We start from the raw sequence: 24,214 nt of genomic DNA, 5'->3' as shown, positions 1-24,214 counted from the left end.
TTGTCTTCAATTGTGGATAGCCCCACTGGGAAGAGCAATAACTAGTGAGAGCTCATCCTTTTTGGAATAGCAGTTTTTCCAGATGTAGTTACTTAATGCTGGGGATCTTCCTTGTCAACTTCTACTTTTAAATATTTATTTTACAGTGCAGTAGAATTTCTAACTCTAGTGAAAATCGCAGTTGACTCCATCAGAATCCTTCAATTTATCTCCAGTGGTTTCTCAGGAGGACCAGTAGCCAATAGCCTAACAAGACCAAGTAGACTGGTGGAATGACTGTTGCAGCAATAAGGTTTCCCCCTCTCAGGGAGAGTGTGTATAACAAACAAGTCAAAAATACATAACACAGAAAACTCCCAACTTGAGGTTCAACCTAATGCTGTGATTCCTGAGTGTGGGGTCCTCTCTTCTCAAAGGTGTTCTCCTTCCTCTCCCTGCAAAGCAGCCACTCTTGAAGGACTTCTGAGCCAGGAGAAGATGAGGTGAAGATAATCCTTAATACACTGGGGACTAACAAAGTACCTTTGTCACAAACCCATTGCTGCTTTATATAATGTAATTACCATCTGGAACCAGCTGAAACCTTGAACTGCGATTTCCATCATGGGATGTTTAATTTCCATTCCTTAAGGGGGCCAGGCACAGTGAGTTAGCTATGATGTGAATAGATGCGATATGCAATGTTTCTCTTCTGAGGTGCATACACAGCTACAAATATTTTTCTAATCTGTTCTGTAGCAAAACCTTTTCTGCAATAGTTGGGGGCATTATATTTACTTTGGGCAAGAATGTGTAATGTTCATACAGAGGACATGACTTTGCTGTTGTCACTTGTGTAACACATTTACATTCAAGATCTGTTCTATGAGCTGCAGGTAGGATGATCCCTAAGAATTTATTTGTTGGAATAACTCTGTGGAATGGCAGAGTTCTGCAATACGTCAGTGTTATTGATGGGAAGGGAAGTGTCCTCTATGACAGTTTGAACAAATTTGTCAAGGTTCCACACCAATTTGATACCTAATGTTCTAGATTTACCATAAATATTTCTGCAGATATTACAAAAATGCGTCTTAGATTCTAGGAGTGGGTTTGCAATGTAACCTATTGTGCAAACAATCTATGGTGGTGAAACACAATTCACTGCGAGTAAGGAGTACTTCCAGCCTTATTTCACTATTTTTTCTTACTAACTGGTAGTCCGAAGACTATTATTGATTACTACTAGAAATTCTGGTACAGTACTGTCTATGGATTGAAATATATACATTTCTAATAACATCATTCAGTAAATTTGTTTTTGACATAATATATACCAATCATGTATTATTTAGAAGGCAAACATTGTTTTATGAATGCAAGTCAAGATATTGCTTATGTAGAATGGATATAAAGCTTTCTATGGGTGATAATAAAGAGTGCATATAGGAAATTCATTTTATAACAGTTTTGGAAAATGATGCATTCTTAGGTTTATTAAGGTTGAAAAATCAAGAACTCAGAATGTCAGGAAATATCACATTGTGCATATACCTTAAAATGTTTTCTATTATGTTTCAATAAACTACAGTATAACACAAATGGAGATGTCCTATATAGTCTTCAGATTTGACTTCTTTATAAATTTTATAGAGATCTACAAAACATGTTTGATGAAAATCATGTCAGTAGTTTTAATGTTTAAAATGGAATAATCCAGACTTTAAGATGCTTTTCCTTCCCCCAAATTCTAGACATTCAGGAGTAATTGCAACTGTTACCAATGATGTTTATAAGTCTGGGGACCATATAAAAATCTGTGATATACAATATAAAACACTTATAACTTTAAACTACTGAAATTATTTTCTTCACTCTTCACCGATATATCCCAGTACAAAAATGTTATGCTAAAGGTAGAAAGAGCAAACTTGACTTGCTTTTTAAGATCTTATTGAGATCTATGGAATAAGACAAGTCTGAAGAAAAATAATTGAGTAATTGCAAAGCTTTGAGTATTTGAAGTCCAAAATTTCACACCTATGGAACAGTATTCTGCATATATGTTAATTTACTTGTATATGAGGATGTAAAACAAATTACAATTTGTGTTATGTTACACATTGCATTATTTGACAAATAATAACACAATATAAAGAGAGACCATATGTTAAGACTCAAGAGGACAGAGTGAAGCTTTAGCTTTCAATCTTAAATCTACAATTCCTGACTTCTGACTATTTGATTTCTTATCCTTAATATCACATTAAGACTAGCTTTTTGCATTAAAAAAAAGAAATTATGCCTGTAGAACATTTAAGTGCTATTATTTATTTATTATTATTTGTTTTGGGATAGCCCTGAACAGCCCCCACCTGAACTGGGGTCCATGTGATAGATGCTTTAGACAGGGGTTCCAAATTTGTGGGCTGTGGCCCAAAGGTGGGCTGTGACACAGCCCCAGGTGGTCTGCTGGCACAATATGTATGTAATAATTAAAACTAATAATTTTCCTCAAGAAGTATTGATAGTGGGCTGCAGTGCCTATTGCAGCTTGCAGAGGTGGGCCTCAGGGAAAAAAGTTTGTGAACCCCTGCTGTAGAAGTTGGATCTAAAATGTTTTAGCTTGATTCCGTCTTATGTCAATGTTAAGCAAGGCATCCTGAATCCTGCCATCTGTTACCCAGACTCTTGAAATCTAACTATCTTTCCTGAAAATTCCTGAATCCAACTATCTTTAACCTCAATTCTGGTCTCTATTCTAGTCTATGTAGGTGCTTATACCACACTCATCACAACAGTATAAATTTGTGCCGACTCCAACTCATATTGGAACATACAGGGGAAAGAGTCTTTATAAATATATAAAAACAGTATACTAGGACAATGAAAAAAATAACATCCGTCAGGAGATCTTGTGATAGGCAACAGTATTGCAAGTCAGTATTTCCACTAGAAATAGTGGCTTATGGCTTTGTTAATAAGCAAACCTTAATAATATTCCCATTGTGAGATTGGATGATAGGAAAGAAATTAGCTTTTGTACAGCATTTTTTTACAGAGATGGAGGCTCTCACACACAAATATAGATTTTGTATATACTTGAAATAGTAAAACTACTTAAAATCCTGTACTTTCAAGGTTGTAGCATAGAATGTTTTGAACATTAGTGTATTATTTCTGGAATTCTATTTTGGGCTTCAAGAGTCTTTCTTTAAAGCTTTTTAAAATTAAGTTCTCTTTTCCTTGATTTCTAAAAATAACTACAGGTAAACCCAGATTTTATGAAGGTCTTGAGGGACAACTAACACCTTCATAAAAATCAGGAATTAGTTAAAAGAAATTTCAGATTTGATACACATTTTGGATGGTGGGATGGATATGAATTTTGGATCAGATGGACATTTGGGGTTCACCTGCACATCCTTCCTTTGCATCAATAGCAGTGGTTACTCTTTCTGAGGTTAAGCTATTGTGCTTTGTCCAGTAGACATTTTCTTGACAATAAATATTATAACAAAGGCCTAATTTCTCCCCTCTCTTTGGAAGGCACAGAGGGGGTGAATGACAGAACTCTTGGTTTTGCTGCAAGTAGAGGTTATGGGATAGATAGCCAACACAGAGCTCCTGTAGAAATTCGGTGGAGATCTGTATGCTTGGAGCTCTGATCTTCATGGTCTCCATCTATTGTAACATGGGAGGGTGCTTAGGGGCTGTGGAGAAGTGTGACTAGTGGATGCAGATCCACCAACTAAACTCATTGTGTAGAAGTCCATGTTATTGGATTTCAGTGCAGGGTCAGAGCCTTAGGCATATTTTTACAATCTCATAAGGGTGGTTAAAGAAAGACAATGCCTGACAAGTCTGCGTGAATTCATTAGTAATTAGACTGGATGACTGGTAAGCATTTTATACTGGATCACTCAGATATTGATTTATAACATTGGAAAACATAGCATGGGAATGATCTATTATAATGGATTCAAATGTGTGTTAGAATGAGGAAAAGAGGACTGGTCAGGGATGGGAAGCTATAGCAGGTAGGAGGACAGAACAAGTCTTAGAATTAGAACCACTTCAGTTTATTTTGTATATAATGATAGATGGTGATGACATAATGTATATACATAAACTGACCTTGAGGAAGGATTTAACTTTAAAGGTGGTTACATATCTTGATAACCAACTCTCTAGGATCAGTAAATGCAGAACAACAATTGCAAAAGAAATAAACATTAAGGAACCAAAATATACAATGCTGATTAGAGGAAAAAAGGGGTCAATATTTTCAAACTGGCATGCATATGTTTAGGCACCTACATTTAGAGTTAGGCACTAAATAAAAGTGGCCTGATTTTAAGAGGTGCTGAGCTTGGTTTCAATGGGAATGCCAAGTATTAAATATATTTATATCCCTAATTATGGATTTTGGGGCCAAATCTTGGTTAATGGAAAATTTGCCATTGATTTTAATGGGATCAGAATTTGGTCCTATGTACTTAACTTTAGTCACCAACTGTCAAGGCTCCTTCCCCACTCTGAATTTTAGGGTACAGATGTGGGGGCCTGCATGAAAACTTCTAAGCTTAACTACCAGCTTAGATCTGGTCCGCTGCCACCACTCCCAATGTGCTAATTCCCTTCCCTGGGTAGCTTTGAGAGACTCTTCACCAATTCCCTGGTGAATACAGATCCAAACCCCTTGGATCTTAAAACAAGGAGAAATTAACCATCCCTCCTCCTTTCTCCCACCAACTCCTGGTGGATCAAGATCCAACCCCCTTGGATCTAAAAACAAGGAAAATCAATCAGGTTCTTAAAAGGAAGGCTTTTAATTAAAGAAAAAGGTAAAAATCATCTCTGTAAAATCAGGATGGAAAATAACTTTACAGGGTAATCAAACTTAAAGAGCCCAGAGGACCCCCCTCTAGCCTTAGGTTCAAAGTTACAGCAAACAGAGGTAAACACCCTAGTAAAAGGTACATTTACAAGTTGAGAAAACAAAGATAAAACTAACACGCCTTGCCTGGCTGTTTACTTACAAGTTTGAAATATGAGAGACTTGTTTAGAAAGATTTGGAGAGCCTGGATTGATGTCTGGTCCCTCTTAGTCCCAAGAGCGAACTCCCCCCAAAAACAAAGAGCACAAACAAAAGCCTTCCCCCCACCAAGATTTGAAAGTATCTTGTCCCCTTATTGGTCCTTTGGGTCAGGTGTCAGCCAGGTTACCTGAGCTTCTTAACCCTTTACAGGTAAAAGGATTTTGGAGTCTCTGGCTAGGAGGGATTTTATAGCATTGTACACAGGAGGGCTGTTACCCTTCCCTTTATAGTTATGACACCAACTTTTGAAAATTTTGACTTGTATGTATGTTATAAATAAAAGTCAACAAGTTTGTGTTCACTTGTTCCTCTCCAAGTAAAAAATTAACTAACTCCAGAAGTCCAAACCTCCTCTTGGTCACTCAGAAGCCAGAATAATCAGTGTCTGGAGCACAGATAAGATTTCCTGGGGCTAAAATTTTGAGTTGTTGATTTCTGAAATTTTGAGTTGATGAACAGGGGTGGGAAATATAGCTGCAATGCTGGCAGTTTAAAGATGACCAGGTGGCAACAAAAACAAGTAAAAAAGAATTAAGAGATGGCACGGTAATATCACAAAAGAAGATCAAAGCAGCTTTAGCAATGCTAGTGAGGAATCAGCTACTGATGATGAATGATCTCAAATCAGAGATCTAATCTAGTCAGCAGAAATGAAAACTGCTCTGGAACACCAGATGCAAACTGTGCAGAAGGATATGGAATTACAGTTACAAACATCCAGACTGGTCTGGTATATAAATCAAAGAGGTAAGCAACAATTTGACTGACAGACAAAGCTTTCCAGGACATGATTAAGAGCTAAAATCTTTGCCTGCTTTGGAACTTAACAGAGAGGACTTAAGTACCAGGGAAAGTATTGGGGAAAAAAATGCATAGGTCTGCAGAATATTCTAGAAGTTTACATGCCAGATGAAGAAGCAGAAAAGAAAGAGGCATTGGTAAGACAAACCTTTTGAAAGACTTTTCTAATCCTATTGCAACTCACAGAGGCCCAGAGAAAAGAGATTAATCTATCCCTGCTTGAGAAATGGTGGGAATATATTATGGAAGGTTTATGTGGTCCACTTGTCTATCATATCTCAAATGAATTGTTGGTGAGAAGAACAATGATTTTAGCATCTAACTTAAGTGTGCCAGCTTTGTTGCTGCTGCAGAATTTATCCTCAGAAAAAGTGAGTTGTTATCCAGCCTTGGTTACAAGCCCCGTATATGTCATTTGGAGCCAGAGCTCATCTAAGTCCAGAAGAAGGAAGAGATAAAAGATTACACCTGATCTGTCACAGGACCTGAGGATATTGGTATATCCAGCATTTCTAAATACCAACATAGGCACCCAGTATAAGTTAGCAATGAACATATTTATTTATGTCCAACTGGACTTGGATTTGCAAATTAAAATCTATGAACGGAACACGAGAAAACTTTGTGTGACTGTGGAATTTGCGGCAGCGCTGGAATCGTGCTGTACATTTGCACAGCAAAAAAGATAGCAGCCCTGTGTGTGAAAGGTGGAAGCGGTGGTGCAGCCTGAATCCTGTAAGTACAAATGTGTGTCTAGTGCTCACGATGAGAAAGGGGAATGCTAAATGGATGCATTAAATGTCTGAGATAGATGAAAATAAGTTAAATGTAGTTGATCATTTAGGGAAGAAATATACAAAGGAAAGGCCTCTAACATCCAGGTCTTAACACGGAAATTTGGCTCAACCTTATTATGGTGTAGCAAAGAAGTGTAAATGTTCCTGGTTGTCCTGCTAGAAGAGTAGAAACAATTTTACAAGGGGGGAGGGGGAGAGGGGAGCACTCCAGATCAGTCAAAGGACCTGATTCTTCTCTCAACAAACCAGTTTTTATACAAGTGTAACTCCATTTACTTCAATTGAGTTACTTCTGATTTACACTGGTGTAAATAAGAGGAGAATCAGGCCCCAGAACTGTACAAGTGGAGGATCTTGAAATTAAAATAGTGTGTGACAGGCCCAGTGCTTTGCTGCCAAGATTTGAACAAGGGGCTCCCAGGTGGCCCCAGAAGGGTTCCATGTCAGTGGGCTAAACGTGTGACATTTCTTGGGGAGAATACTATTCTCCATTAACCCTCTCCAGAGCAGATCTAGATTAATTATGTGCTTTTGCTGCTACTTTTCAAGAAGTCATTTTATCATGAATCTATCTACACTTTTCATATCCCATGAAAAGCAGAGATTAATATCTCAATAGACATATTATGTAAAGATATGATGAGTTTAATACAAAGACTGAGAAGGCAATGTTCAGATCTGGATTCAGATCTAGATTAGGTTTAGTATGGAGTTTAGAATGTGGGTTAAAGGCAGAATCAGGGCTACAGCTTGGATTTGGATTCAAAAACCTACAAGTTTAAAGCTCCAATGGTGGAAATCTGTTCTTATGGGATTTTCCTTCATTTGGGGCCTAAATCATCCAAAAAATGTCCACTATTTTTGTTTTGTGAACTGAAGAACAGGCCACGTCTGGCTTTGGAGCAACCTAGAGCCAAAATCTAGAGGTGGTTTGAGATCTGGGAATTCAAATCCAGTCACCCCTACAATGAAATTTGAAAAGGGTCAGATTTGACATTCTGATTTTGGCCCAGCTCTAGTTTCATGTGACCCTATCAAAGATCATTGTGTCTCGTGCTCTATTTTATTGTGTAATGGGATGGTGTTTGATTTTTATTGATATTGTTGGTACCTGCATTGTTTCTTATGGTTGCTTTCATTACTGTTGCCTGTTTTTAAACTGTAAGATGTTAAGGTGCTTGTAATGAACCTTGAGGTATAAGTAAATATGGAAGGTAGAGATGACTTAGATGGGCACACTCAATACCTGAAAGTATGCTCTACTGATTATTTTGTACACAGGTTAAAATATGCCCATACATGATCACCTAAGGAAGCTATAAGCAAAGTGCTGAGTGAGTTTAGCAGGGCAACATCCATTGAAATCAGTGAGAATCATGTTGCTAGAAACCCACGTACATTTAAAAGTGTAATACCTAATTTGCAATGAAGATTTTACTCACACTATGGAAAATTATTTAAACTCTCAAAATATAATTAACATATTCCAATCTAGCTGTGTGTATTTTTAAATCTGTTTTCCTTTGCTAGTGAAAATGGCACTCTTCTATCTTCTCAGCGAATGATCCTATGATACCAGGTTTGCAAATGTCGTGGTCACATGGCAGTATTCTGTGAGTTTATAGGCTGCCTGTAGTAGACCATAGTAGCTGCTCCAGCAGAGATAAGCAGGGAGCAGAGTAGAATCCAGAATTGTATCCACATCTACTGGTGCCTGAGGTATCTAAAAAAATGTGAAGGGGCCAGGATGAAAACTCTTCAGAGGGCTGTGCTTTCATTAAGCAGCAGACAAATTCAGGAATCTGAGAGAAATGAACAAGTGATGTTTTCTTCAGATTTTTATTATTTGTTTTATCAGAGAGTCTAGGAACTCTTAGAGCCAGATTCTGTGAGGGTGGCAAGTATCTTCAACAAGAGTACTCAGTACCACTCAGGACTAGACTCTGATGGGCAGATATGCAAGACTTTGTGTTGTAGCTATTTATTCATATTATCAACTATAGCATTGTTCAGATTAATATAAACAATAATATTTTTAGAATTTATAGGTAAAACATTTTACAAGCAACTTAATGTTCAAGTGGAATATATTTCCCTGGCTTGCCACACTAATCAATAGGTTAATTAATGGTCTGTTTACAAAATACATATGTTCTATACTATTGATTATTTTCATAATTAAAAGACAGCAAATTCTAAATATCAACTGTTTTAGATCAAATTGCGTCATTAGCATGCAGCAGAGAACATACGCCTACATTGTTGATACCATTTTTCTTGTTTAATCCATGGCAGCTAAGCAAACTGGCAGCACTTAACATGATTATGTCAAGATCTCACACAAGTTAGCTCGCAGCCAAGGGCTGACATGTAGAGTCAATACGCCAGGGCTAATTATGTTGATGTAGAAAAAGTTACCTTTCTCTGTGAATGATAAATGCTTCATGTAGATAAAAGCATGTTTGTGTGTTTTGAATTTCACCCTAAAGATTGCACTGAAAGGTCAGCAATCCTTGATGCAATTTAATTACAATATTGTTGATTATGCATGCCTTGTAATCTAATATTCTGATCAAAGTACAAAGTATGGGGTTTGAAAAAATGTATTATGACTCTTAATCACCATTTCAGCTCAACGATGAAGTATGGAAGTGCTAGTAAGGTCCACCTGTTAACCCTTGAAATGAACGCTATGGCTACAGTCATTGTACTTGTTTTAATTTCTTCACAAATTGAACACATTGGCATATTCTTTTCTCTGAGATTTTGTTCTATTGGTGACATATAAACTGGATGGGGAAAGCAGCTCACTGAGATTATTGCGAAGACCCAGGGTGCAAACTTTAAAAAAAGTAAACAAATGCTAATTAAAAAATAAACATTTCCTGGGTTGCCCTCACTGTTCTTTTCCTTACCTTGCTCACTGAGGCTTTTTCTGATTTCATTGTAGCACCCATTATTGACAGAATAATTGTGAATACCATAATCATGCTGCTGCATTTCTTTTATTTTCAGTTGTCTATTTAGTCAGATGAGTAGGTGCTTTTTAAACTGCATGAGCATGAATTTAAGCTCATGGGAAAAGTACTGAATTGACAGCCCTGGAGACTGACTTCTTCTTTTAATGTAATGGGGGAATGTTACAAGGTCCTACCCAACAAATCTCCTTGCTTAGCCTGTTTCTGTGGTCCCTCAGTCACCAACATGCCCAGACTACTTCTCTTTCACCACATATACCTTTATTTCTCAGTTCTCTAGCAAACAGAATGTGACACAGGTATACTGCAGGCAGAGACTTCTACACAACTAGATGCCTGAGCTCTGCCCCTTGCTTCCTGTTCCTCCCACTTATATCCTCCCAATTGCTGCCAGTTGCATCAATAGACTAGTCATTACCACCTAGGTGTTCCTAATCCCCTCAATAGAAAGTGCAGCTGAGCCTGCAGCCTTTTCTGTGCTGCAGCAACATCAGTGATCAGGGTGCTGCTGCTAGCACTCTGTCACAGGGCAGCACAAGCATCCCCAAAATTCTTATATGCATAGGCCTTAACCTATAGGAGGACCTCCTCTAGAAGTAGTACTCCATATCCATTCACTCTTCAGCTGCTCTTCTTAGACAGCCCAAATGTTTGCCTGTGAGTACAAGCTGTGGTGGTGAGAAATGTGTTCATATTAATACACCACTGACTTTCCCACAAACACTTTCTTCCCCTCTGTTAACATGACTTCATTCTGAGCTGGAAATACAGCTTCTGTAGGTCAAGAAATGACATTACAATGTTAGTGAATTGGCCTTTTTTGTTCCCATGTAGTCACAGTACAGGTGTTATCCTCACACCTCCTGGAAAATACTTCTTTGGAGACTGACTCTGGATAGCATGCTGATAGTGCCTTGTGGGTAAAGGCATAGGTAACCACAGTGATGTCAGCTGGTAGGTAAATCCTGTGTTTGGTGGTACATGAAATTTCACAGAGCTTTCTAGTGAGTTCTCTGTTTACTTTAGATGAAAGGTGCCTGGAACCCTAGAAATTCTTTCAAGAAAATACTGTTTATCCAATAGAAGCTTTGGCCCATCTTGAAAACTGTGACTGAGAAATGTGAGCTGCTGTATTTCCCCCCCAGGACTAACAAGCTAACTTTAAAAATGTCTTACTGAAAAAGTGTGGTGTGCACTGTTGAGTTTCTTCAGGGTCCACCCCACTCTTCCAAGACAGATTTCTTCAGTAATGACAGTTCACAGAAAAACTCCCTAGGGGGAAATAAAATCTTGACAGCTGTACTCCTTTTTAGGAACAAGTATTCTGAAGAGCTATCCTTGTTACCTAATGAAGCAAGAACCCAAATCTTGGATTTCATTACTGTTATGATTCCTTATCCCAGTAGAGTCTCTTATCAGAATGTGGACTCATTAAATGCAAGAGGCATTGAGCATCACACCATTAAAATGTGCTAAACTAACTTGTTGTCTGACATAAGGTGAAATAAAATATAATTATTTCAGAGTCGTTCCTACTAGACTACAGAGAACATCACAGACAGGAAAATGTGTAAAACAATTTGGTATTCTTCTAAGACCCAGCTGTGAATGTGTATGCAGGCTATTGGGCCCAGAGAGGCAGGGTCTTCTAGCAGACTAAGCATAGGAGAATTAAAGAGGAGCCTTTGAGGTATAATCCTGACTCAGTCACTACTTTCTTGTGTGGCTTTGAGAAAATCACTTAGGGTCAGATTCTGCCTGGTCTGTGAACAAATGCACAGGAAGGACCATTTCTCCACTGTTATGCCCCACTATATGTTGTCCAGGCACAACTACCAGTGCCTGTGCTTTGCTAAGTAAATTATTTGTCCCTGCTAGTGACTGCTCTGTGAACTACAGCATGATACATGTACCCTGGCAGCCAGAGATAGAGAAGTTGCAGCCATGCTTAGGAGGCAGAAAACAATACAGTGGCCCCCAAGAATGTTTTATATTTGCCTGCTTGGGGATAACAGTGTTGGACATTGGAGAGGGGGAGAGGAAGAAACTAGCAGTCTCATGTTAAGTTATGTCATGCATCTTGTCAGCATATGATGGGGAACAGCACAAAAGAACGGGCAGGAAATAAATAAGCACTAGAATGGAGAAAGGTTAACTATTGCAAAGAGATATTATTTCCTTTTGGACTAATACTTGAAGAGAGCTAAAAAAACCACAGTAGATCCTCCTGTTAAGTATGTTCATATTGACCAAAGCATACTGCGAGTCACGGGATACTTAAATAGTCCTTGAATATTTCAGCACATTTAATCCCCAAGTTTCCCTTTAAGATCTGTCACAAGGTTGATACAGCTGCATGATGAGGTTTTTTATGTACAAGAATTAATTTGAATCTACTCATGTCTGAGAACATCACTCCTATTTAACTTAAACTAAATGATTTGCAGGAAAAACAGCAAATTGTAGAAAAAATAATGATTTGTAGAAATCTGCAGGAGGTCCAAGTCCTAAGTCCAAATGCGACATTGCTTACAATTACATAAATAGTGTTCCCATGCACTTATCCCAGCAATAACCAATAGCTAGTAACAAATTATAGAGGCCCAATGTGATTTACACACAGAGGTTTCTATGCAGGACTTTGTGTGAATAAAAATGACTATAATTTTTTTCTACCAAAAGAAAAGAATCCGTCAAATCCTTGTGGAGAATATAATTTTCTCCCATCTAGTTTTAAATAGCATTAGCACAGCAATCAGTTGTTGAGGTGAAAGATAAACACTTCTGGACCTGAGTCTGAAAATGCACAAAACACTGACAATAAAGAGAACAGCTCTCTAGCCTTTGTATTTCAAAGGGCATTAACATTTTGCTGTACAGGCTTATAACTTCTCAAACTGTTTTCCCCCTCAGTGACCTATTCCATTATTTAAAAACCTGCTACTTGTTCTCATTGAACATTTGGAAAAAAACCCAAATTTTGTTTTAGGTGTAAGCCCGAAGATTTCATCATATTATTTCTATGTCATCATATAATATTACTACTTGATAATCGTTTCTGATTACCTTCCACAGATTAAATTTCAGGGATCATTGTAAATATGTAACATTTCAGAGAAAATAGCCCAACTCTGTCAGGAAAAAGGGAAATTTAGTACAGTATCATTAATGCTTAAACTACATTTGGAAATAGCACAGAGAAGTCCTGTAATTATAAAAGACAGCAATAACAGTGGGATAAAGACAACCCCAGGTGGTCATCTCCAATGCTTAGAAAAAGGAAACCAAGTAAATATGGGCAACAATCCAATTCTCAGCAGTGAAGGAAGCGTCTGCTGGAGGGGAGAGTAGTCGGTGGAGGTTGGCAGGGAGGAGGGAGAAGTGACGGGCTTCCACAGATGTGCCAGTAGGAGAAAGATGGGTAACAAAGAAGGAAGATGTGAAGATCTGAATAAGATGGTTGAGTGCGGTCACATCACACCCTGCGTTTCTGTAACATTTGGATTTTGAATGCTGTGTTGTAGATTTCATTAGTCTAGATTTGTAGAAGAAAGAATGGTTTCCTTTTTGTCAAGGTAGAGCACAGACATTGATATGAGATCATGGCTTCTGATTTGCGACTTTTGTCTTCCCATATCAGGTCAAACCATATATACAACCCTTTACATGTAAAATGTCTTTAATTGTCAATTTTAAAAAGAAAATGATTAAAAATAATGCAAATAGGGTCAGATCTTGTGGTTCCTACAGATTTCCTCAACCCTTCCTTGGAAAATCTCCTCTTGATTTCAGTGGGAATTTGACTGAGTAAAAACTGAGTAAGGACCTTGGGATTTGGCCTTTAATTATTACTACAAGAAAAATCAATGGTCTTAGATTCATTTAAACAATAAAAACAGAGTCCTTTGAAATTTGTTAGAAATACAGAAATTGCCATATCGGATCGGATTACTGGCTCCACTAATCCAATATCTTGCCTCTGATGGCTGCCCGTATTTGAGAAAGCCGGGTTGATTTATTGCTGTTTTATTACAGGTGAATTTTTAAAATGATTCCAGTGAAGACAAAATATAACAGCAGCTGCTGCTATTATTGATAAGGGTACATCCAGTTAGACTAAGAAACAAAGTGCCTAGAAGTCTGGCATAATAGACTAGGGGAGAGCAACCCTGTAAAGGATGATGTACGAAACACTTAGTCCACAGAGTTTTGAATGTATGTGGCCAATCAGACCTTCACTCACGTCTGTGCTACAATGCAACCTCAATAATGTATCCTTTAAGGCTAGACTGTATCCTTACAAACTGTTCTGAGTAAGGAATGGCTCACAGCTGCACTATTCTTGGAGCAGACCACAGAACAATTCCGCCCTGCTTTCTCATTGCTCTGGGGAAAGAGTGAGTTACTTCACCCTTTTTCATGGAACAGCTTGCTCCTGGGTAAGTGCCTGGTCTGGCCCATGAGTGTGTGTGTGTTTGAGTGGGATGGGGCAACTTCTCCCACCTCCCCCTTCTCTATGCCTCCCTTTCTCCCCCTGTTGAGTAGGGAATACAAGGCAAGTAGCCTCTGCTTTCCTCCCACAAATGGAGTTAAAATCTGAGCAGAGTCAAGCAGCAGAGTACTTACTCCTCCTTACTCCCCAATATGACTGAAAAAGGGCTGTAACAATTCAACCATTCATAAGCACTACACAATATTGTGTTCTGCTATTTGCCTCATTTGGACTCTCTCTCTCTCTTTCTCTCCCTCTCTCACTTCTTTACTGTTATGTGTTATTTCCTTCCCTTTCCCTTCTATACATTCATTTGCTATCCCTAGTTGGTATAGTCTTTTCTCCCCTGTGCTTTTGTGGTCTGTAGTGTATCAAGAAAAAAAGAAATAAAACATTCAAATAAAAACAACATGAAGAACACAGAAAGAATCACACAGAGAGGACCAGGATGTGCTGTATGGGGCTGTAATATAATTGAAAGGTCTGTAACATTTATGTGCAAGAGTGCACACTTGCTTTCTATGCATTGCTATACATGGTCCATGGTATCAGTGGAGGAAGAACAAGAGGGTTTTATTTATAGTACTCAATGACAGAAAAGAACTTGACACAGAACTGAAGCTTTGCAGTTTATGTAGGTTATGAAAATGCACTTTAGCATACATAGTGCAGCTATCAGATTCTGAAGATTAGCAAGGAGGAGGAAACTAACCAAGCTGGAAAAGCAAACATTAGAATTAAATATAAAAGAAGAAGACAGGGGCATTTTTGTTAAAACACCCAATAGACTTGCATGTTTGTATTCAGCAGAGTAAAATCTTTTGCCAATGTTGTCACATTGTTTTTAGCAGACATTTTGAAGTCTGTATCTTTGATAGACGTGAAAGGAAAATAGCCTGTACTCAGATGACAGGAGATATGATTAGATCATGAGCAATCCAGATCCCTCAGAACAGAGATTATGTTGAGAACAGACTAAAATGCAACTAGACAGGTTGTGAGGAGATTAAGATTTGCAGGACAGAAAGATGTGAACTGGTTGCACTGCCTGACAAGTGCTTATAAAACAGACTTTTCTCCCTTCTCTGTGGAACCTTTTTCAAACACTGAAAGATAATTGCTCATGATTTAGTCAGGGCATACTGGGGTAGACATGGAATCTTGCATCCCTGTGTATAGATTAGGTCATGTAGATGTGTAGCTGCAGGACAGAGCACCATGATTATGATATTCAGAGTGACAGAGTGAAACCAGGTGGACTGGAGAAAAGGTGAGTACAATGTTACCTAACACAATAAACACTGATCCTCAGATGGTGGAAATCCATGTAGCTCATGTGCTGATTTAGCATCTAGCTTGGAGACCTGACAATAACTACTGGATCCTCCCCACTCTTACACAGAACATAAATGTACTTGCATCTGTATGGAATTCCATCATTCAACATTACAAAAGATGTAGGGTACCAAAAATCCTTGTGTTCAGTCCTCTTTCATCCTGAGCTTTAAAGCCATCTAACATTTTCCTTTTTGTCTTGCTTACTTTTAACAACACAGCCCTGGGCTCTCTTTATAGCATATTAAAACAAAAGGTCAAATTCTCTGTTGGGGTAAAAGAGTACAACTCTATTGATTTCAATGGAGCTTTGCCCATTGACATCAGACAAGAATTTGGTCCTCCCCTATTCTTCACTTGAATAATAATTTGGGCTGGTTGAAAATACTCTGTTGAAACTGTTTTTGCATGGAAAACTGCGTTTTCAATTACATTAATTTTTTCATGAAAAGTGTCTTTTTTCTATAGAATATATTGAGTTTTTGTTGAATGTTGGTTTTCATTTTTTTATGAAAAGTCAAAATTTTCTTCAGGAAATAACAAAACAAAACAAAAATCTGACCAGCTCTACTAAAAAGCTTTCAGCTAATAAAAATTATTGGACTATTAGGTGATATATTCACTCTGGAAACATGTGTCTCTACCACAACGTTTGGATCAAATCCTGAGCTCCTTTCTTACTTAGTTTTCATGGCACGTAACTGTCATCCCAAGATGACATTGGAGATGGAGTAGGAATCACATACTATTCCTATTGGGGACACTAAAATGAAGGAATCAAGGCAGAAGAGATAACATATGAAAGGAAGCAGAAGGAATTATTGCTGCCAACCTTTCAGAGCAGGGTGTCAAAATGGATTGACTTCAATGTGATTTTTCCTGAATAACGACTTAGTTACATTTATTAGTAAGGACCTCAGGAACTGGACCATGCTTTGACATTTCCTCAGTAACTTTACCTGTTACTTAGCATGAGTAAGTGTGGGAATCAGACAGTGGCTGAAATAGCTTTGCTGTTAAGTATTGACAATTCTCTGATTAGTCTTGTTTTTTTAAGGCACTTCCATGGTATATATTACTGTCTTCATCCTTGGCTTGTTGATTGGTACTTTCTAATATTTCTCACAGCTGTAGCAATCCATTTTGACATCTGCTCTGAAGGCTTTGTGGCAATGATTGCTTCCCTAACATCTCTTTAGCATATACCATTATCATCAAGAGCTTATCTGGTATCAACTAGAAAGCATTGGTAGTGATGGATGTAGCCTGAGCTTATGTGAATATAATGTGTTTTTATAAGGCCACCAGTGTACTGGGCAATTTGAATATGACAAAATGATTAAAAACACACACGTGAACATTAAAATGTACTTAGCCCAGGTTAGTTTTATGGACTGCACCCCAGAAATGGGCAAATCGGTAGGTTGCATTGAAAAGTTTGGATTTTATTAGTCTGAATGCATAAATGCAGGCTTAGCGTGGTTATACTCTGATAAGTGCCTATCTCAAAATGTCACTTTCATACATCTGCTCCCTGACTATTATTTACTCATTTTACTGCTCAAAAATAATTATTCTTCTTGTTATCACTGTAGGGTTGAAATCTGAAAACAATTTAAACTCACCTACATTGGGGGTTCTGCTTTTAAACCTTGGTTCAGGTTTGCCAAGAGGTTTATGAATCAAGACTGAGTTTCTGGGGTTTGAACTCTCCCTTCTCTCCTTACACTCCAGTTGCCCCTCTTTACCGTTAAAGTCTTCTGGGGAGATGGCCTGGTAACTTGCACCTCTACACCTGCTTCCAGGCTCTTCAGGACCGCTGTGGGACTGCTCTGTTCCTGCCTCCTTGTACTTTCAGGGGAGCTTTTCGGCCTTGTTCTGTCTCCAATCCTGCTCTTCTTTGGATAAGGATTGAGAGACAATTTCCCCTCCCCCATCCTGCCACACTAGGGCAAACATACATCCTTCTCTCACTGCCTCCACTAGTTGGATGAGTCTGGACTCTGAGAGCTATCCCAGGTTCCTTATAGGGATAGCCCAGGAAATACGAGGTTATTTGTACTATCTTCAGGATATCCTGGTCCATTTAATTCATCTGCCAGCAGCAGTGGGACTAGGAGATATTCTTCCTCTAATTTTGCCCTTAAAGGGCAGACTCCTTGCCAAGACTCTAAAGATGAGGGCCTGTTGGAGGGGAAGAGATTGAATAAGATGGGAGGGAGGGATTGTTGTCTTTACTTGAAGGAGATCCTTCTGCAAAACCACTGTCCACTGAAACAGGAGGCCTGACTTCACCAGCCAAGGAGGAATGGGAATCTGCGGGGAAGTGCTGCTTATCTAGCTATCTTAGGTATTTATATAGTCCCAATCACCATAGTATCAGAGCACTTCACAACCTTTAATGTATTTCACCTCATAACACCCCCATGAGGTAGGAAAGTGCTAATATTCACCATTTTGTAGATGGGGAAGTGAGACACAGAGAATGACTTGCCCAAGGCCACACAGGAAGTCTGAGGCAGAGCAGGGACTTGAGCATGGGTGTCCAAGTCCTTGAAAAGGGCCCTAACCACTGGACTATCCTTCCTCATCCTTACCCAAGCCAGGGAGAGGAGGGGGAGCTGTGCTTCCCTCTGCTACCCTCTACTTTAACCTCTGGCTTTACTCCCCCCAGCCACCCCAGCTCAGGTGTGCACTACCCACTTGGACGGATGTTTTTTTGTGATGTCCATATAGCTATGGAAGAGCAAGACTGATTGTATTCTGGTTCTAGCATCCTCCAGAAACCTGGCATTCAAGTTGGATTGATAAAATCTTCATCACTTTATTTATTATCTTTACAACATAAAAATCAGAAAGAACAGAGCTTTGTTTTCAGATCTCAGGCTAAGTTTGCAGGGTTGGCAGCTGGAAGAAAATAATCTCTTGATTTATAAACTGAGCAAATTTGATATAGAAGTCAATGAAAGTGAATAAATATCGAACCACACAGAATCACTTGTATGTAACCATACTTTATCATCCTTTTCTTGGGATAAGGTTGCAAGTAAACTTAATTAAAAAACGAAAAGACCCACAACTTTTCACCAAGTGCGCTTCCTGCTACACTCAATGTTTGGGAAGTAACCAGACTTTTCTAGGGCTTCAGCACTCTTGGATGTTCATTCTCTGTATGCCCTACTTTGTAAGTCATGGTGCATTAATTCCTTACTTGCCCTCATAACACATAACATCACTACTAGCTTGGTGGACTCGCTTCTCAAAATTGTGTAAGCACAGAAAGAGCTTAATTAAAATAAAAGGATCATTTACAAAGCATAAGAAGATCCTGGCTCCTGCTCTGACTGCTCATCCAACTTGTTGGGGGGCTTATCCCCTGTTCTGGGAAATCCGATGGAGCATAGCCCTGCTCTAGCAGTCCCGATGCAACCCCCTGGCAGAAATCTGGTAGCCAGGGTATACGGTGGAGATGCCCTTGTGCTTGGCAGATGCCAGGGTGCAACAATGGCCTCTTGGGGCTGTGACCAGTCAGGCGTAAGCTCAAAGAGCTTTGAGGCTACACAAACTTAACAGGGAACAAGTTCAGTCCCCAGTGGTCCCAGGATTAGGGAAGCATAAAGGTAGTTAAACACCGCTTTTCCTGCCCTCGCTGCACTGGGCTCAGCGTGGCTGGACTCTAGGTTCTAGGGCAATATTTATAAAAAGTCAACTAAATTTTTTTTTCAAACAATAATAAAATCAACACATTATCTGTGGAAGCCAGAGGGCCAAAGATGACAACTGCAAAGCATGGGATATGTAGCTGGTGTGACAGAACTTTAAAGAAGCAACATGTGGAGCTGTGGGGACTCATCCACCCATTGTCTTAAACCTAGAGCATAATACGTTTGTCAGTACCTGATTCTTATTATTGGCAGGAATTCTAAAAATATTGCCAGTTATTGTGGTACCTCTCTGAATGATCTTCATCTGAGCCCAGCTATAACCATAATTTCCTCTACCCAAATAAACCTAATTAAATGGGAGAAATAATACAGTTGGATAATTTGTGTAGCAATAAATTAAAGTGCTACCTGGACCATCTACCAATTATTTCCATGTAAGAAATTTCAAGGCAGATCACTAACATGAGATTCTTGTTCTGAAGATTCCTGTTTGATTGTGTTTTCTCTCATCTTTACCCAACATCTGAGACCAGCTTCTCATTATCAGCATTCATATCTGAGTCAGCAGGTATGTGGACCTATATTTGCTTCATATTTTTGCAGCTTGGCTTTCACATAATTACATAAATGGATAAAATAATCATTCTCTCTGTTGTTGACCCTGCTCAGTTCTTATGGCTTCCTACACTTGTGGCACCAAAATGATCTTCTGGATGAGCAGTCACCCTTAGTAATAAGCACCATAGTTGTGTAGGGGGCTTTACGGAGATTTTTTCAAAAGTCAAGTCTCTGCCCCAAGAAGTTTACAGAATTACAAAAACAATCTCCATATTGACTTTAGCTGTAAGGAGTTTAGTTATTCCATTTTCTTGAGATCCAGGCTTATTCTTCATTAGTAACTATGGCTGGGATTTCCATAGCAGCCTGAAGAAGTTAGGAACCCAAATGAAAAACAATGATATATGGATGCTTAACTCCCCAAGGTGCCTTTGAAAATTGCAGCCTACATTTCCCAGCTGCACTGAAAACACGTTCTGAATAACTGCTAGAAGGGGAAGGCGAACAGCCTGAATGCTTGACAACACCTATCGTCAAGGAGGACATTCTGTTAGTGAATTGCAGTGTAGTTTTAGCGGTGTAGGTCCTCGGATATGACAGAGAAGGTAGGTGAGGTAATATCTTGTAATAGACAAACTTCCCTTAGAGAAAGAGACAAGCTTTCAAGCTGCAGCGCTCTTCTGGCCTTAAAGTCAATGAGTCTATGAACAGAAGTTGGTCCAATAAAGAATATTACCTCACCCACTTTGTTTCTCTCATTCTGTTAGTGATAGATTTTTTAAACGAAAGAGGCAACATAAATTGCACCTGCAATTATGATAATCGTACATGCAACGTATGCATTTGCATGTGCCAATCCCAATTTGCTCACACAATTGCAGTAACTGTGTATGTAAATGCACATCTGCAAAAGCATATATTTTTATAGATCTGAACCTCAAGCATTAAAAAAACAAACCGCTGGTGTTTAATTTAAAAAACCCCTCAAACCCACGCAGATTTTCCCACATTCTCATGTTACAATAGTGAAGTTTTTTGTGCTGATGTTACTACAGATTAATTGTGCTTCCCTGCGCTTAGCCACAATGTAAAGAAGAACCTGCTGGAAGTATTGGAAGAAGCAGGTAACACAGCTTCATCCATCTCTCCCTTTTTCAATAGACTGTGCTTCTATCTGCCTCTTCCATCAGCATCTTTTAATCTTTTACTTAGAGTAGGAAGTGGGACTTGAATGTTGATCTTAAACTGTGGATCAACTAAGGCAACTGAGATGAAATAGGGAGACCTTCTGTTGGAAATTCTTATGTCCTGGTCACATTTATTATTTGAAATATCCATCTAGGTCAAAGTGGATGGGCCGCTACTGTCCTTTTCAAAATAGTGCCTTAACGATATCAGTACTTCTCAGAAGTCAGCTGAGTGTGGGTATTATTTGACAGATTCCAGCTTGACTTTTGCTGACATAGCGTGGCCTCTGACAAAGGTTGCAAATTATTGGGCAAAAAATGTCAACAGCTTCTCCATCCCATGGTAAATGTATGCTTCTGTGAATATACCTCTGGCTTTCTGCTCCTCTACCAGCCTTCCCAGAATGTACAATTTATAGCCTCCTCTCTTTGATTTCAGTGGGGGTAAAACATCCTTACCATGTTGTTCTCTAAGGGTCAGACTCTGCTTGGGCTCTAGGCGATTGGGCAGTGAAGGGGAGGATATGAAGAGCAAAAAGATGAGGTGGAATAGCAGTCTCTGTGTTCATGAGAGTGCAGGGAAGGAGTGTTCTATTCCTATTCTCCCAGTTGTTCATGATGCTCAAAAATGAGCAGGGAGGGACGGGGCCATGGCCTACCCTTCAAGGCATCAGCTTTTGGAGCTGTACTGGGACATTAGGAGGAGCAAAATTACAGGAACACCCCTCCTGCAAGCTGGGGCATTCAGGGATGCATTCTGCCATTCTGAGCCTGACACAGAATGTCTCTAGGTATGTCCCCTGGGGGAAGGGCTGTGCACTGCCTTTATTTTGGGCCTGTCTAACACGGTTACATGATTTTACTTTCATGGGAACATAGTTATGCTTAATAAATCTGCAAAAAATACATACAAAATCCGAGACCTCTTAAAAGGAGTATAGCCTAAACCCCAAAATCATGAAAGTAAAATATAATTCCATCAGTAAAAGTTGTCTTGTAATAAATAAATGCTTCCCTTCCATATTTGCAAGGTAACATTGAGGACTGAAACTGATCATTTACAAAAGTGAATGTATTTAATTGATCTTCATTGTGCAAGCTCAGAGGAGCACAAAAAATAAGCAAAAAGAAGAAATAGTGCTAAGTAACCACATCTTTAAAAATTCACTCTGTTTTAATAATCCTAGATGTTTGTTGTCAGTAGCAAAGGTAAAGAAGTGTGTTTCAGTTTTGTTAAATACAAAGTTGAGAAAAATGGCTAAGTCACTGCAAATACAGTAGCTGAGACAAATGTTGTTTGGAATGACACCAAATGATCTGGAATACTTATGATATGTATCAGTTATGAAAACATATTAACACTCTGCTGCAAGGCTAGTTTAATGTTCCCCAGAAATGTACAAATGAGACTGTGCAATTGCTGGGTAAGTATGAGGTGGTACTGCGTATTTAACGGTGCAAAACGAAGGCTGAAAGTAGCCAGGGTATGGAAATTCTGCCAGTTTTAGCTTGCTTGCGTAGGCCTGGTCGATAATTTTCTAATGAAACTGCATTTGACAAAAACACTGCCACTTTTGATTAAACAAAATTTGTTATGAAAATTATCTGCTTTCAGTGGCAAATTTTTTATCAAAAAGGGAACATCGAAAGCCCAAATATTTCCGTTTGGAAAAGCCCTCTGGTGTTTTATGGAAGTTATAGCTGATGGAAGTTTCATGCCCGTATTCTCCTCTGTGGGCCAGGTTCCTGAGCAAAACAACACCTCCAATGATGCACTGCCACCAGAGACTCTCAGGATTTACCGCAGTGGCTCCATAAGAAGGGAGGACACAATGCATTATGGGAGATGTAATATAGCCTGGGAACCTGGCCCTCAGAGGAGAATGAGGCTCCACAGTGGGATTTCTAAATCACAATTGTTGTTTTATTCAGCTGAAAGTTTTTGGCTGAAATTTTTCAGGTTTTGATTTTTTTGCTGAAAATTTCCATAGAAAATTTTGACTTTTTTTTTCTGTGGGGGAATATCATTTTTTTCAACCAACTCTACTTCTGAGAAACTTCACTGTTATGTTTGTTTAATGAGTTTCTTCTTCAGTTTTGGGTCCATCTGACTCAGGGATAAATTTAAGGGTCAGAGCATGGTCAGCAAACATACAGCATGCGGGCCAATGGTCATGTCACCTTAGGCTTTTTTAAATATAAAAAGTTAAAAAACCCATAAAATAAAAATCACAGGCCTAAACAAAAGTGGAATCTCACCCAAATTGTGTTGGCTTGTGTATTTTCAGTTATTGGAATCTTGCACCTCATCAGCACTTTTTTCTTGGCAAATTGTCCTATGATGCTGTCCAGCTCCAACCTACCTGTCTCATCTGTTTCAATTGCAGGGAGAACAAGGTCACTCAGCTGTGTCCGTGATAGTGTTGAATGCATGTAATTGTTGACATGCTTTAATGTACTCATTCAGCACTAGCTACTCCACTTGGTCTGGTGAGAAAGTGTCTCCACAACATTTCCATTTCTGGTAAAACATCATCAAGAGAACGTGACACTATGAAATTCAAGTAGCTCTGGACTTCCAGTGACAAACTGAATACCTCTGTGTTATTGGTATAATCTTGTGAACCAAGTCTACAGAAAAAAACATGAGTGTTTTCCCATGAGTTTAAGAACTTCCTCCTTTGACTTTTCTAAAGTTATATTTTGAAGTCACCTGGGATGGAGGAAACTGAACAGAATAGCTACCCTTTGAAATCCCTCACATTGCGATTTTAGTTTCCTGATCATATTGTCTAAGACCTCAAAATATTTCCTTCGATGGTTGTCCTTTTTTCTAACACAAAATTGTGTGCAAATTCATCATCCATGCAGGATACATGTTTCTTCCTGTGGTTCGGGTAGCTTGCTTTTTCAAAACCCATTGCTTCCCACCTGTTCTGAGATTCTTTTACAATTTCCTCAATCTTTTCTTCAGATCTGAGTTTGCTGAGCTCATTCACTGTGCTCTCAAATGTCCAGTGACTTGAAACAGGTCAATTTTCTTTAACTGAAGGATTCCAGAGGCTGCAGTCATGATAACCAAGATCCTATTCCACCATAACAGATTGAGGTAGAACATCCGATCCATCAAAGACAGGTTGCTTTTTGCTCAATGTATGTCCTTGCTACTCCTGTGTTCGGCAACAGTTTAATCTTCTAGGCATTCAATTATACTCTGAAAATTTACTATCATTGCCTCAGTGACTTTCATTTGAGCTGCCCATCTAGTTTTGCAGACTGCCTTTAGTTGTAAAGGTCTCCTTCATTCTTCAGAAGCCTGT

The 24,214-nt window shown here is 38.9% G+C and overlaps 1 protein-coding gene across 1 annotated transcript in view; it reads left to right on the top strand.

The window, feature by feature from the left end:
• The first annotated feature begins 9,317 nt into the window (after window positions 1-9,317).
• The window catches only part of NXPH1 (neurexophilin 1), a 92,998-nt gene continuing 78,101 nt past the window's right edge, over window positions 9,318-24,214 (top strand). Inside the window, exons 1-2 of the mRNA XM_024205645.1 lie at window positions 9,318-9,336; window positions 19,632-19,717. Of these exons, the coding sequence (XP_024061413.1) occupies window positions 9,318-9,336; window positions 19,632-19,717 (105 nt within the window). The remainder of the gene's footprint in view (window positions 9,337-19,631; window positions 19,718-24,214) is intronic.

This window comes from Terrapene carolina, unplaced genomic scaffold, assembly GCF_002925995.2.
Source record: "Terrapene carolina triunguis isolate 2854851 unplaced genomic scaffold, T_m_triunguis-2.0 Scaffold84, whole genome shotgun sequence".
NCBI classification, from domain to species: domain Eukaryota; kingdom Metazoa; phylum Chordata; order Testudines; family Emydidae; genus Terrapene; species Terrapene triunguis.
Note: the sequence above shows the minus strand (reverse complement) of the source record. Positions and strands in the feature narration are given on the sequence as shown.